Source organism: Oncorhynchus clarkii, chromosome 13, assembly GCF_045791955.1.
Source record: "Oncorhynchus clarkii lewisi isolate Uvic-CL-2024 chromosome 13, UVic_Ocla_1.0, whole genome shotgun sequence".
NCBI lineage: Eukaryota > Metazoa > Chordata > Actinopteri > Salmoniformes > Salmonidae > Oncorhynchus > Oncorhynchus clarkii.
The window spans coordinates 8525723-8538995 of record NC_092159.1 but is presented as its reverse complement, the minus strand read 5'-3'; the positions used below and the strand labels follow the sequence as shown (position 1 = coordinate 8538995).

At 45.1% G+C, this 13273-nt stretch overlaps 1 protein-coding gene across 1 annotated transcript; it reads left to right on the top strand.

The window, feature by feature from the left end:
- Positions 1 to 3167: 3167 nt before the first annotated feature.
- On the top strand, positions 3168 to 12910 carry LOC139423736 (sodium-independent sulfate anion transporter-like). Its single transcript, XM_071175351.1, has 15 exons — positions 3168 to 3329; positions 4071 to 4179; positions 5770 to 5962; positions 6883 to 6968; positions 7041 to 7120; positions 7721 to 7863; positions 7955 to 8133; positions 8539 to 8611; positions 8852 to 8963; positions 9305 to 9360; positions 10431 to 10571; positions 10703 to 10830; positions 11166 to 11265; positions 11394 to 11527; positions 11692 to 12910. The coding sequence occupies exons 1-15, from the start codon at positions 3202 to 3204 to the stop codon at positions 11791 to 11793; spliced, it is 1764 nt and encodes a 587-aa protein (XP_071031452.1). The 5' UTR covers positions 3168 to 3201; the 3' UTR covers positions 11794 to 12910.
- The last annotated feature ends 363 nt before the right edge of the window (positions 12911 to 13273 follow it).

The window sequence follows — 13273 nt, the reverse complement described above, 5'->3', positions numbered from 1 at the left end:
ATTTAAAACTGTATGAGACCAGAATGCAAATTGTAAAGTAGATCTTCAACCAAATTGTCATGTGATCGTGGCTAGCCAGTGTCAAATAAATTTGGCAGCCAGCGCCATAGCAGTATATTCTACATGGGATGTGGTGGGTTGGCATGGTGATACCATAGCAGCATATTCTACATGGGATGTGGTGGGTTGGCATGGTGATACCATAGCAGTATATTCTACATGGGATGTGGTGGGTTGGCATGGTGATGCCATAGCAGTATATTCTACATGGGATGTGGTGGGTTGGCATGGTGATGCCATAGCAGTATATTCTACATGGGATGTGGTGGGTTGGCATGGTGATACCATAGCAGTATATTCTACATGGGATGTGGTGGGTTGGCATGGTGATGCCATAGCAGTATATTCTACATGGGATGTGGTGGGTTGGCATGGTGATACCATAGCAGTATATTCTAAATTGGATGGGGTGGGTTGGCATGGTGATGCCATAGCAGTATATTCTAAATGGGATGGGGTGGGTTGGCATGGTGATACCATAGCCATATATTCTAAATGGGATGGGGTGGGTTGGCATGGTGATACCATAGCCATATATTCTAAATGGGATGGGGTGGGTTGGCATGGTGATACCATAGCCATATATTCTGGATGGGGTGGGTTGGCATGGTGATACCATAGCTGTATATTCTAAATGGGGTGGGTTGGCATGGTGATACCATAGCCATATATTCTAAATGGGATGGGTTGGCATGGTGATACCATAGCCATATATTCTAAATGGGATAGGTTGGCATGGTGATACCATAGCCATATATTCTAAATGTGGTGGGTTGGCATGGTGATACCATAGCCATATATTCTAAATGTGGTGGGTTGGCATGGTGATACCATAGCTGTATATTCTAAATGGGATGGGGTGGGTTGGCATGGTGATACCATAGCCATATATTCTAAATGGGGTGGGTTGGCATGATGATACCTTAGCCATATATTTTGGGTGGGTTGGCATGGTGATACCATAGCTGTATATTCTAAATGGGATGGGGTGGGTTGGCATGGTGATACCATAGCCATATATTATAAATGGGTTGGCATGGTGATACCATAGCCGTATATTCTAGATGGGATGTGGTTAGTTGGCATGGTGATACCATAGCTGTATATTCTAAATGGGATGGGGTGGGTTGGCATGGTGATACCATAGCCATATATTATAAATGGGTTGGCATGGTGATACCATAGCCGTATATTCTAGATGGGATGTGGTTAGTTGGCATGGTGATACCATAGCAAATTCTAAATGGGATGGGATGGGTTGGCATGGTGACCCCATAGCCATAAATTCTGGATGGGATGGGGTGGGTTGGCATGGTGATACCATAGCCGTATGTTCTAAATGGGATGGAGTGGGTTGGCATGGTGATACCATAGCCATATATTCTAAATGGGATGGGTTGGCATGGTGACCCCATAGCCATAAATTCTGGATGGGATGGGGTGTGTTTGCATGGTGATACCATAGCCGTATATTCTAAATGGGATGGGTGTGCTGGCATGGTGATGCCATAGCCGTATATTCTAAATGGGATGGGTGTGCTGGCATGGTGATGCCATAGCCGTATATTCTAAATGGGATGGGTGTGCTGGCATGGTGATGCCATAGCCGTATATTCTAAATGGAATCAGGTGGGTTGGCATGGTGATACCATAGCCATAGATTTTAAATGGAGTGGGTTGGCATGGTGATAGTTAAATCAATCTGCGTATGTTCTTTTGCCTCGACTGAATTTAGAAACAATTTAGATTCAATAAATAAGTGAGACAAAAATATTTTGCTCATGCTCTGTTGGCAGTACAGTAGAACTCAGAACTCGTGAAAGTAGAGTACAGTAGACTGACTGATAAATGCACGTAGCTCACAGTCTAGTTCATCTTGGTTGGCACCCTGATATAAATCTCAGACTTGTGGGTAGGATTTTAATAGTTAAAGGAAAACAACCCTTTGGTACAGTATTTGTTTCATGAGTCCATTGTTGACAAAGTCCCAACATGTTATGCTAGTCAGCAATCCAATTTTTAAGATAAGCAACTTTCAAAATACCGACATCATCACCATATGATGCCGAATACGTCATACGGGGATGATTTCTGTATTTTGAAAGTAGCTTATCTTGAAAACTCGATTGCTGACAAGCAAAACCATTTTCCTTTAAGTCTGTCAGGAGACGACAGTCTACAGTATGTCCTCTATTTTACCATCTTTGTCTTCGTTCTTTATGGGCTTTTATTGCTGGATTTAATGGACCACTTTTCTCCTTTCTTTCTGTTCTTTCATCACAGTGAGTGCACCAGTAATACCACACATAGAATGGAGACACACTGGGAGGATCTTGCCTTTCTGGATTCTAGAATGATGTGAGATCTGACGGTTCTGGGAACGTTGGTGATTCTCTGCTCTCTTGGTGTTTCGTCCTCTTTTACCTGCCTAGTTGGAGTGTGGAGACGTGGATGTCATATTATAGTCGAGTTTGAACCTCACCCACCCTGAGGACTGAGGACTGAGGACTGAGGACTGAGGTCTGAGGTCTGAGGTCTGAGGTCTGAGGTCTGAGGTCTGAGGTCTGAGGTCTGAGGTCTGAGGACTGAGGACTGAGGACTGAGGTCTGAGGACTGAGGACTGAGGTCTGAGGTCTGAGGACTGAGGACTGAGGACTGAGGACTGAGGTCTGAGGTCTGAGGTCTGAGGTCTGAGGACTGAGGTCTGAGGACTGAGGACTGAGGTCTGAGGACTGAGGACTGAGGACTGAGGACTGAGGACTGAGGTCTGAGGTAAGCAAACACAACCTACCTGGCCTACTGCTGCCACCTACAGTACCTTCCTGGTTTTGCCTGTTTGTGTGTCTATGGAATGAAGACACTGGATTGGTTTTCGTGTGTGTGTGTGTGTGTGTGTGTGTGTGTGTGTGTGTGTGTGTGTGTGTGTGTGTGTGTGTGTGTGTGTGTGTGTGTGTGTGTGTGTGTGTGTGTGTGTGTACTGTAGTCTCAAAATCTGCTTGTCAGCACTTTGTGTGTCTGCCTGTCTGTCTATGACTCTGCTCTCTGTCTACATTAACATCTCTCCGCCTCCTCCATCTCATGTTCGGCCCTTCACCAACTACAGACCCTCCTCTGTCCTGTTCCGTCCTGCTTCCAGGCAACATGATGGAGCCCCTAGTCGACCGGCCCGGGCCCCAGATAGGAAGGTCCTCTCTGGGGGAGAGAATGGCCTCCTGCTGCTCCTACAGAACCCTCCAGGCCTGGCTCCCCATCCTCACCTGGTTACCCAAGTAGGTGTCCCACCCTCATCTCTTTCTCTGGTGATGAGAGACAAAGGCTGCCCAGCTAGCACACACTGTTCTGAGAACCACGTGTTTCTTAGGTGGAAACGTCAGTACTTCAGCATGACGTTTTCTACAGGTTTCTTCATGGTTCGATTTAAAGTCATGTTCTCAGAACATTAAGAGAACCTTCCATAAAAACCACGAGAAAACATTCTAAACGTTCTTAGAATGTTATTTAAAAACATATACATTCCGTTCTCAGCGTCAACAAAACTCTCTCCTTTATTTTTTTAACATAATGTTCAGTTGTTGGCCCGTGCCCACTAATTGGCCAACCCTGATCTTAATGAGTGGTTGATTACTTTGATATGGGGTCTAAATGAGCTAAAAGGAACAGCTTTGAAAGAGTTAATAAAACATGGCTTGCTAGCTCCATCCTGGTGGCGCAGTGGACTAATTCCATGGATAGAGAACAGAAGAGCACAGATATGAATGTCACTGACGCCTTGCCTCAATAAAAAAAGACATGTATTTGCCTGATTGATACTTAGGACACATGGGAATTCATCTGCTTATCTGTGCTGGGAGTCCAGAACAGTTAACCCAAACTAAACTAGCAGGGTTAGTAAGTCTTATTGAAGCACGGTATTTATTTACTTTCAAATATGTCTTGGTCTCTGTCTCTCTCTTTCAATCTAAATCCTTGGGGAGCTAACACAAGTCTTTCTGTGTTTTCTCCACCTCCAGGTACAGGCTGAGCTGGCTCCAGATGGACCTGATAGCAGGTCTCACCGTGGGTCTAACCACCGTACCACAGGCCCTGGCTTATGCTGAGGTGGCCGGCCTACCTGTACAGGTGAGAGATCCAATGGATCACAGTTCATAGGCCTGAGTGTCTATAGACCATAGAATGTACAGGTGAGAGGGAGGAGCAAGGGGCAGGGGTTTGTCTGTACAGGTGAGAGGGAGGGGCTGGGGGCAGGGTTTATCTGTACAGGTGAAAGGGAGGGGCTGGGGGCAGGGTATATCTGTACAGGTGAGAGGGAGGAGCAAAGGGCAGGGTTTATCTGTACAGGTGAGAGGGAGGGGCTGGGGGCAGGGTTTATCTGTACAGGTGTGAGGGAGGGGCTGGGGGCAGGGTTTATCTGTACAGGTGAGAGGGAGGGGCTGGGGGCAGGGTTTATCTGTACAGGTGAGAGGGAGGGGACAGGGGCAGGGTTTATCTGTACAGGTGAGAGGGAGGGGCTGGGGGCAGGGTATATCTGTACAGGTGAGAGGGAGGAGTCGGGGTTAAATAGTTAGGCCTACCTGTACTGGTGAGTGGTAGTAGAAGTACCTGCTATATCTCTGGGACAAGGCCTCTCACGCCAGAAGGATCACATGCTGTTTCTAGTGTTGTATTAATACACTTTTGGCACACCCATGTTGTTACATTTTCCAACCCCTCACAGTAAGCATAGTTGAGTGTAATGTTGAACATGTTATTGGATCATATAGCTTTATAGACCTCAGTGTGCATCCCAAATGGCACCCTATGTCCTATATAGTGCACTACATTTGACCGGAGCCCTATGGGGGAATGAATAGTTTAGAGAATAGGGACACAGTTGGGACACAGTTCATAGGCCTGAGTGTCTATAGACCATAGTCATCAAGTCCTCTCATGTTTTAGTACACTACAGCTTTACCTTGGGGACTCTTTTACCTGCTACCTGACATAACACTCTTCTCCCTCCATTTTCTCCTACAATCCCCCTCACTTCTCCTCTACTCTCTTTTTGTTTCCTACCCAGACCCCTCTCTGTCTGTCTGTCTGTCTGTCTGTCTGTCTGTCTGTCTGTCTCTCTGTCTCTCTGTCTCTCTGTCTGTCTCTCTGTCTCTCTGTCTGTCTCTCTGTCTCTCTGTCTGTCTGTCTGTCTGTCTGTCTGTCTGTCGCTCTCTCTCTCTCAATTCAATTCAAATGGCTTTATTGTTATGGGAATCATATGTTAACGTTGCCAAAGCAAGTGAAATGGATAAACAAACATGAAATAAACACTAAAAACTAACAGTAAACATTACACTCACACATTTTCCAAAATAATAAAGACATTTCAAATGTCATGTTATGTCTATATACAGTGTTGTAGCGATGTGCAAATAGTTAGTTAAAGTACAAAATGGAAAATAAATAAATATGGCTTGTATTTACAATGGTGTTTGTTCTTCACTGGTTGCCCTTTTCTTGTGGCAACAGGTCACAAATCTTGCCGCTGTGATGGAACAATGTGGTATTTAACCCAGTAGATATGGGAGTTTATCAAAATTGGATTTGTTTTCAAATTCTTTGTGGATCTGTGTATTCTGAAGGAAATATGTGTCTCTAATATGGTTATACATTTGGCAGGAGGTTAGGAAGTGCAGCTCTCTCTACTTCCTTTAAGTCAAATTATCCCCTTCTCTACAGTACGGCTTGTACTCAGCCTTCATGGGTGGGTTCATCTATACGTTTCTGGGAACCTCCAAGGATGTAACCCTGGGTCCTACTGCCATCATGTCCCTGCTGTGTGCCTCCTACGTGGGGGGAGACCCGGTCCGAGCCGTCCTCCTCAGCCTGATCTGTGGAACCATACAAACCGCCATGGCTCTACTACGTTTGGGTAGGGGAGAAATAATAGTTTGTTGTAGATTGTCTTCATAGTTCTGGTTCTAGATCATCCTCATAGTTCTGGTTCTAGATCACCCTCATAGTTCTGGTTCTAGATCACCCTTGTAGTTCTGGTTCTAGTTCACCCTCGTAGTCATGGTTCTAGATCAACCTCGTAGTCATGGTTCTAGATCAACCTCGTAGTCCTGGTTCTAGATCAACCTCGTAGTCCTGGTTCTAGATCACCCTCATAGTTCTGGTTCTAGATCACCCTCAGTTTTGGTTCTAGATCACCCTCAGTTCTGGTTCTAGATCACCCTCATAGTTATGGTTCTAGATCACCCTCGTAGTCCCGGTTCTAGATCACCCTTGTAGTCCTGGTTCTAAATCAACCTCGTAGTCCTGGTTCTAGATCAACCTTGTAGTCCTGGTTCTAGATCAACCTTGTAGTCATGGTTCTAGATCAACCTCGTAGTCCTGGTTCTAGATCAACCTTGTAGTCCTGGTTCTAGATCAACCTCGTAGTCCTGGTTCTAGATCAACCTCGTAGTTCTGGTTCTAGATCATCCTCGTAGTTCTGGATCATGGTTCTGGTTCTAGATCACCCTCATGGTTCTAGATCACCCTCATAGTTATGGTTCTAGATCACCCTTATAGTCCTGGTTCTAGATGAACCTCATAGTCCTGGTTCTAGATGAACCTCGTAGTCCTGGTTCTAGATGAACCTCGTAGTCCTGGTTCTAGATTAACCTTGTAGTCCTGGTTCTAGATCATCCTTGTAGTCCTGGTTCTAGATCATCCTCGTAGTGCTGGTTCGGGATCATCATAGTGCTGGTTCTAGATTACCCTCATAGATATGGTTCTAGATCATCCTCATAGTTCTAGTTCTAGATCATCCTCAAAGTTCTATTTCTAGATAATTTCTGGTTTCAGGGTTTCTTCTGGACTTCATCTCATTTCCGGTGATCAAAGGCTTCACCTGTGCTGCCGCGGTAACCATAGGCTTCGGTCAAGTCAAGGTGAGACACATACACACACACACACCATCCCTGTGTGAGGACAGTGTTAATTCAGTGTTGTTTTGTCTCCAGAATGTGCTGGGACTGAAGGACATACCTCATGAGTTCTTCCTGCAGGTCTACTACACCTTCTACAGGATACCTGAGACCAGGTAGAGTAGAGGACTAGTCTACACCTTCTACAGGATACCTGAGACCAGGTAGAGTAGAGGACCGGTCTACAACTTCTACAGGATACCTGAGACCAGGTAGAGTAGAGGACCGGTCTACACCTTATACAGGATACCTGAGACCAGGTAGAGTAGAGGACCGGTCTACACCTTATACAGGATACCTGAGACCAGGTAGAGTAGAGGACCGGTCTACACCTTATACAGGATACCTGAGACCAGGTAGAGTAGAGGACTGGTCTACACCTTCTACAGGACACCTGAGACCAGGTAGAGTAGGCCTACAGTAGGCTACACTTTTGTGTGTGTGTGTGTGTGTAATGTTGTTGTAACGTGTGTGTAATGTTGTAATGTGTGTGTGTTTGTGTAATATCGTTGTAATGTGTGTGTGTGTGTGTGTGTGTGTGTGTGTGTGTGTGTGTGTGTGTGTGTGTGTGTGTGTGTGTGTGTGTGTGTGTGTGTGTGTGTGTGTGTGTGTGTGTGTGTGTGTGTGTGTGTAGGATAGGAGACGTGGTTCTAGGTCTGCTGTGTCTGTGTGTAGGATAGGAGACGTGGTTCTAGGTCTGCTGTGTCTGTGTGTAGGATAGGAGACGTGGTTCTAGGTCTGCTGTGTCTGTGTCTGCTGGTGACGTTGCAGTGGATGAAGAGTACCCTGGAACCCCCGTCAGAACAGAACGCCCTCCTCACCAGGGCCGCTCACAGTCTGGTCTGGGGCATCGCTACCGGTCAGTACTGTGTGTGTGTGTGTGTGTGTGTGTGTGTGTGTGTGTGTGTGTGAGAGAGAGAGAGTATAATGTGTGTGTCTCCCCACCTCAGTGCGTAATGCGTTGGTCGTAGTGGCGGCGACCTTCGTGGCGTTCTCATGGAACGCGTTTGGCTCACCGGTCTTCACCATTACCGGGAAAACATCCCAGGGCCTGCCGCCGTTCAGAGCCCCTCCCCTCTTCGAGACCACGCCCAACGGTACCAGCATCAGCTTCGGAGAGATCATAGAGGTGAGTGACAGACCAATAGGGATACAGAGTTGGTGAGTGACAGGGGGACAGACCAATAGGGATACAGGGTGGGGGAGTGGCAGGTGGATGGACCAATTTGGATACAGAGTTGACACTGGAGAGTGGGTGTCGTGATTTAGTTATCACCGTTGGGGAGAGCAGGGGGAGAGTGAGCTGAACCAATGATATTACAGTATTGATTTGTTACAGTGTTGAGTTGTCACAGTATTATGTTTCCAATTAGGTTACAGTGAAAAGTAACAAGTAGCTATTACAGCAAAGGTCCCCAGTCGCTCTTGGTCAGTATGCTAAGCCAATCAGGGAACAGTAATTAGTCATTAGTCATTAGTCATCACATCTCGGATATGAGTGATTGAAAACCCCTTCTGACCAATCCCGTGGCAGGATTTTGGAGGAGGGCTGGCTGTCATCCCCTTCATGGGAGTACTGGAGAGCATTGCCATCGCTAAAGCCTTCGGTGAGAGCTGTGTGTGTGTGTGTGGTTGTGTGTGTGTGTTTGAGCGATGTTAATGGTGCGCTCCTTCTGTACCAACGTGTGTTGTTAAATGTTTATTTGTTATTTATTTGACCAGAGAAGTCACATTGAAGATGGAATATCTCAAAAATCTTCCATAATTATTCTGTTTCTCTATCTTCTTTGCTGTTAAGTGAGTTTAAATGCACTTTGAATAAAGTTTGATTTGATTTGAATCCCCAGCCAGTCAGAATGACTATAGGATCAATGCCAACCAGGAACTGTTTGCTATTGGTCTAACCAACATTATGGGATCCTTCGTCTCAGCCTATCCGGTCACAGGAAGCTTCGGAAGGTGTGTGTGCATTAGTGTTGCCATGACACCAGTATGGTGATACTAGGATGTAAGGAAACAAAGGAAACACAACATGAAGCAGACTGAAGCTCTTGAAACAGTCCTAATGTTGGAAACAAACAGCCTGATGTTGTCACCCAGAATCACAGTTGTTTATTTTGCAAGTTGTACCACACAATATGTTACAAAAGTAGGTTTTAAATGAGTTTAGTCTGCTTAGTGTTTTATTTTTTTGCCATGGAAAATACTGACATGGTGACAACACTAATGTCCGTGTGTTTCCTGTGTAGTGTGTGTGTTTGTGTTATATACACACTAATGTATAATCTGCCCATGTTCAGGACTGCAGTGAACTCCCAGACAGGGGTGTGTACACCAGCCGGAGGCATAGTCACTGGTAAGACAGAATTTACTACAAATATCACTTCCATTTCTCTTTCTCTCTCTCCTATCCATCCATCTCTCTCTCTCTCTCTCTCCTATCCATCCATCTTTCTCTCTCTCTCTCCTATCCATCCATCTTTCTCTCTCTCTGTACTGTACTGCAATGTTGTTGCAGTATTGTACTGTAGTATAGTTGTTTACTGTATAATACAGCAGTATACTTGTAATTATTGTGTAGTGTCTGACGCCCCCTGGTGTTGAGGTGTAGTAGGTAGTATACTGTAATTAATGTGTGGTATCTGTCTGGTGTTGAGGTGGGGTTGTGTAGTAGTTAGTATACTGTAATTAATGTGTGGTATCTGTCTGGTGTTGAGGTGGGGTTGTGTAGTAGTTAGTATACTGTAATTAATGTGTGGTATCTGTCTGGTGTTGAGGTGTGGTAGTGTATTGTGTAGTAGTTAGTATACTGTAATTAATGTGTGGTATCTGTCTGGTGTTGAGGTGGGGTTGTGTAGTAGTTAGTATACTGTAATTAATGTGTGGTATCTGTCTGGTGTTGAGGTGTGGTAGTGTATTGTGTAGTAGTTAGTATACTGTAATTAATGTGTGGTATCTGTCTGGTGTTGAGGTGGGGTTGTGTAGTAGTTAGTATACTGTAATTAATGTGTGGTATCTGTCTGGTGTTGAGGTGTGGTAGTGTATTGTGTAGTAGTTAGTATACTGTAATTAATGTGTGGTGTCTGTCTGGTGTTGAGGTGTGGTAGTGTATTGTGTAGTAGTTAGTATACTGTAATTAATGTGTGGTATCTGTCTGGTGTTGAGGTGTGGTAGTGTATTGTGTAGTAGTTAGTATACTGTAATTAATGTGTGGTATCTGTCTGGTGTTGAGGTGTGGTAGTGTATTGTGTAGTAGTTAGTATACTGTAATTAATGTGTGGTATCTGTCTGGTGTTGAGGTGGGGTTGTGTAGTAGTTAGTATACTGTAATTAATGTGTGGTATCTGTCTGGTGTTGAGGTGTGGTAGTGTATTGTGTAGTAGTTAGTATACTGTAATTAATGTGTGGTATCTGTCTGGTGTTGAGGTGTGGTAGTGCTGTTGTCCCTGGCCTTCCTGATGCCAGCGTTCTACTACATCCCTAAAGCCTCTCTGGCAGCAGTCATCATCTGTGCTGTGGCTCCCCTGGTCGACTACCGCGTCGTCATGCAGTTCTGGAGGATACGCAGTGAGTCGTTTGTGTTGAATCTGTGTGTTTGTCTCACAGTTTGTACATCTTTGTGTGTCAGTGTATATTTCAAATCTCTGTGTGTGTGTGTGTGTGTGTGTGTCAAATCTGTGTGTGTGTGTGTGTCTTAGAGCTTGATCTGGTGCCGTTCCTGATCACCTTCCTGTTGAGTTTCTGGGAGGTGCAGTACGGCATTGTGGGAGGTGTAGTTGTTTCTGGACTCATGCTGCTCTACAATGTAGCCAGGCCCAACATAAAGGTAATGTGTATGTATGTGTGCGTGCGTGCATTCATTTGTGTGTGTGTGCATAATACTATGGGCTGTGTGTGTGTGCACGTGCGCATGTAACAGGTGTGTCTGTGTGTAACGTGTGTTCTCTATGTGTGTACAGGTGTGTGTGTTCTCTCTGTGTGTAACAGGTGTGTGTTCTCTCTGTGTGTAACAGGTGTGTGTGTTCTCTCTGTGTGTAACAGGTATGTGTGTGTGTTCTCTCTGTGTGTAACAGGTGTGTGTGTGTGTGTTCTCTCTGTGTGTACAGGTGTGTGTGTTCTCTCTGTGTGTAACAGGTGTGTGTGTTCTCTCTGTGTGTACAGGTGTGTGATCATGGTGTTTTGGTGATGGAGTTAGATAGTGGACTCAGTTTCCCCTCCACAGAGTACCTCAACACTGTCCTATACACTCAGGCACTGCAGGGTAAGAGAGAGTGTGTGTATTCTGGAATGCTGGAACATTGTTAATGTGGGAGGCAATCCGTCTGCCTAGGGAGACTAATCTTTCCTCCTCTTGTGCGTGCCCCCCCCCCCCCCCTCTGTCTCCCTCAGCCTCTCCTCCTAGGTCAGTGGTCCTGGACTGTCATCATGTCAATACTGTAGACTATACAGTTGTCAACGAGCTCAGGGACCTGCTACGACAGTTCAAACTACGAGGGGTCGGACTCATCTTCTCTGGCCTGCAGGTACTGACTGACTGACTGGGTGTGTTCTGGCCTGCAGGTACTGACTGACTGGGTGTGTTCTGGCCTGCAGGTACATTAGTCGACCAACAATGATGAAGTATAATCAGACTGATTGCATCTCTCTTTGTCTCTTCTCTTTTCTTCCCTCGGTCTCCCTCTCTCAGTATTCGGTCTTGGAGGTCCTGTTGGCAGCAGACCTGCCGGATCTTAGACACACCGCCAGTGTGGAGGCGGCACTAACCATCCTATCGGGTAGCACTCAGTGACTGACACTGCAACCAACCAATCACAGACGAGAACAGTGATATATATATATATATTTTTTTTATATATATTTTTTTTTTATGCTGTCCTGAACCAATTCCTGCTGAGTACACCGATTACACTCGACTCAACGGACCCTGACACTGAAATCAGAATGATTGGTATGGATCTGGACCAATCAGGGTACAGCGGTGGCCAAGAATGTCCCGCCCCCTCACCAATTGATTGGCTGTCAAGCAGTTGACAGGTTGTCAATCCCCTTTTTTTAACCAAGCATGAGAACCGATCTCTTATGCTTTTCCACTTTGAAGATGCTGCTGTGTGATCAGTTTCATCTTGTAGCTTTTATAATGACTTTTATGTTGAAGTTATCTGTAGATACTGATCAAGTCTAGAGTAGGTTTGTGGTTTCTATCACTAATGGACATTTGAATGTCTCAGTGTGCAGTTTGAAGGTAGTTTCTGGCCCATTGCTAACTAGCGTTAGCATAATGACTGGACGTTTACAGGAACAGCTAGCACACACACACTACCTTTATCCTGGGTCTGTTTTAACACGTTTGCTCTGTGCGTTAACCCCTTCAGAGCCAACATACACAGAGAAACTGTGGACAGGAAATCACTTCTCAGGAAGTGACGTAAGGAAAGAAGCCCCACCCTCTCAGCACTTAACTTCCTGTTTGTGTTCCAAATCAAAATTTCAAATCCTTTCCAAGCCCCTACCCCTGTGTCCCAATGCTGGTCCCGCGGACCCTTAAGGGGGGCACATTTTAGTTTTTTGCCCTCGCACTCACAAACCTGATTCAACCAAATGCTTGATGATAGTTTGATTAGTTGAATTAAGCTAAAAACAAAACCTGTGCACCGCCTTGGGTCCCCGGACCAGGATTGGGAAGCCCTCACCGGAGTCAGTGTGTGTGGATAGGTCGAAGCAATATGGAGGAAATAGCACTTAGCCTGTCCAGAGATATAACTGTATATCTAATACCTATGGAATGTTTTGATTTGATTTACATAGGTGTTAGGGTTCTATCTGGTATAGGACGTGTTAAATATCCTTAGACTGGTGAGGTACTTACACTATTGCAACTTTGTTTTTAACTGTTCTTCTTATACACATTAATACATATAATATATTATTGTATACATTTGCTTGATCAATTAGACTTTGATAAATTACAATTATTGATCACTTTCAAATTGATCAATTGTGCTTTATTGGTTGCCTCTATTGGATGAGAAGTTGACTGTCTCCTACTCTCTCTCTCTCTGTGTGTGTGTGTGTGTGTGTGTGTGTGTGTGTGTGTGTGTGTGTGTGTGTGTGTGTGTGTGTGTGTGTGTGTGTGTGTGTGTGTGTGTGTGTGTGTGTGTGTGTGTGTTTACCTGTACGATCATGACCATAAGAAGAATATCACATTCCAAATGGTTTGTGCCTTGCATGTTCTGCACTTAATACAATTATTATGTTGTTTTTTAACACTT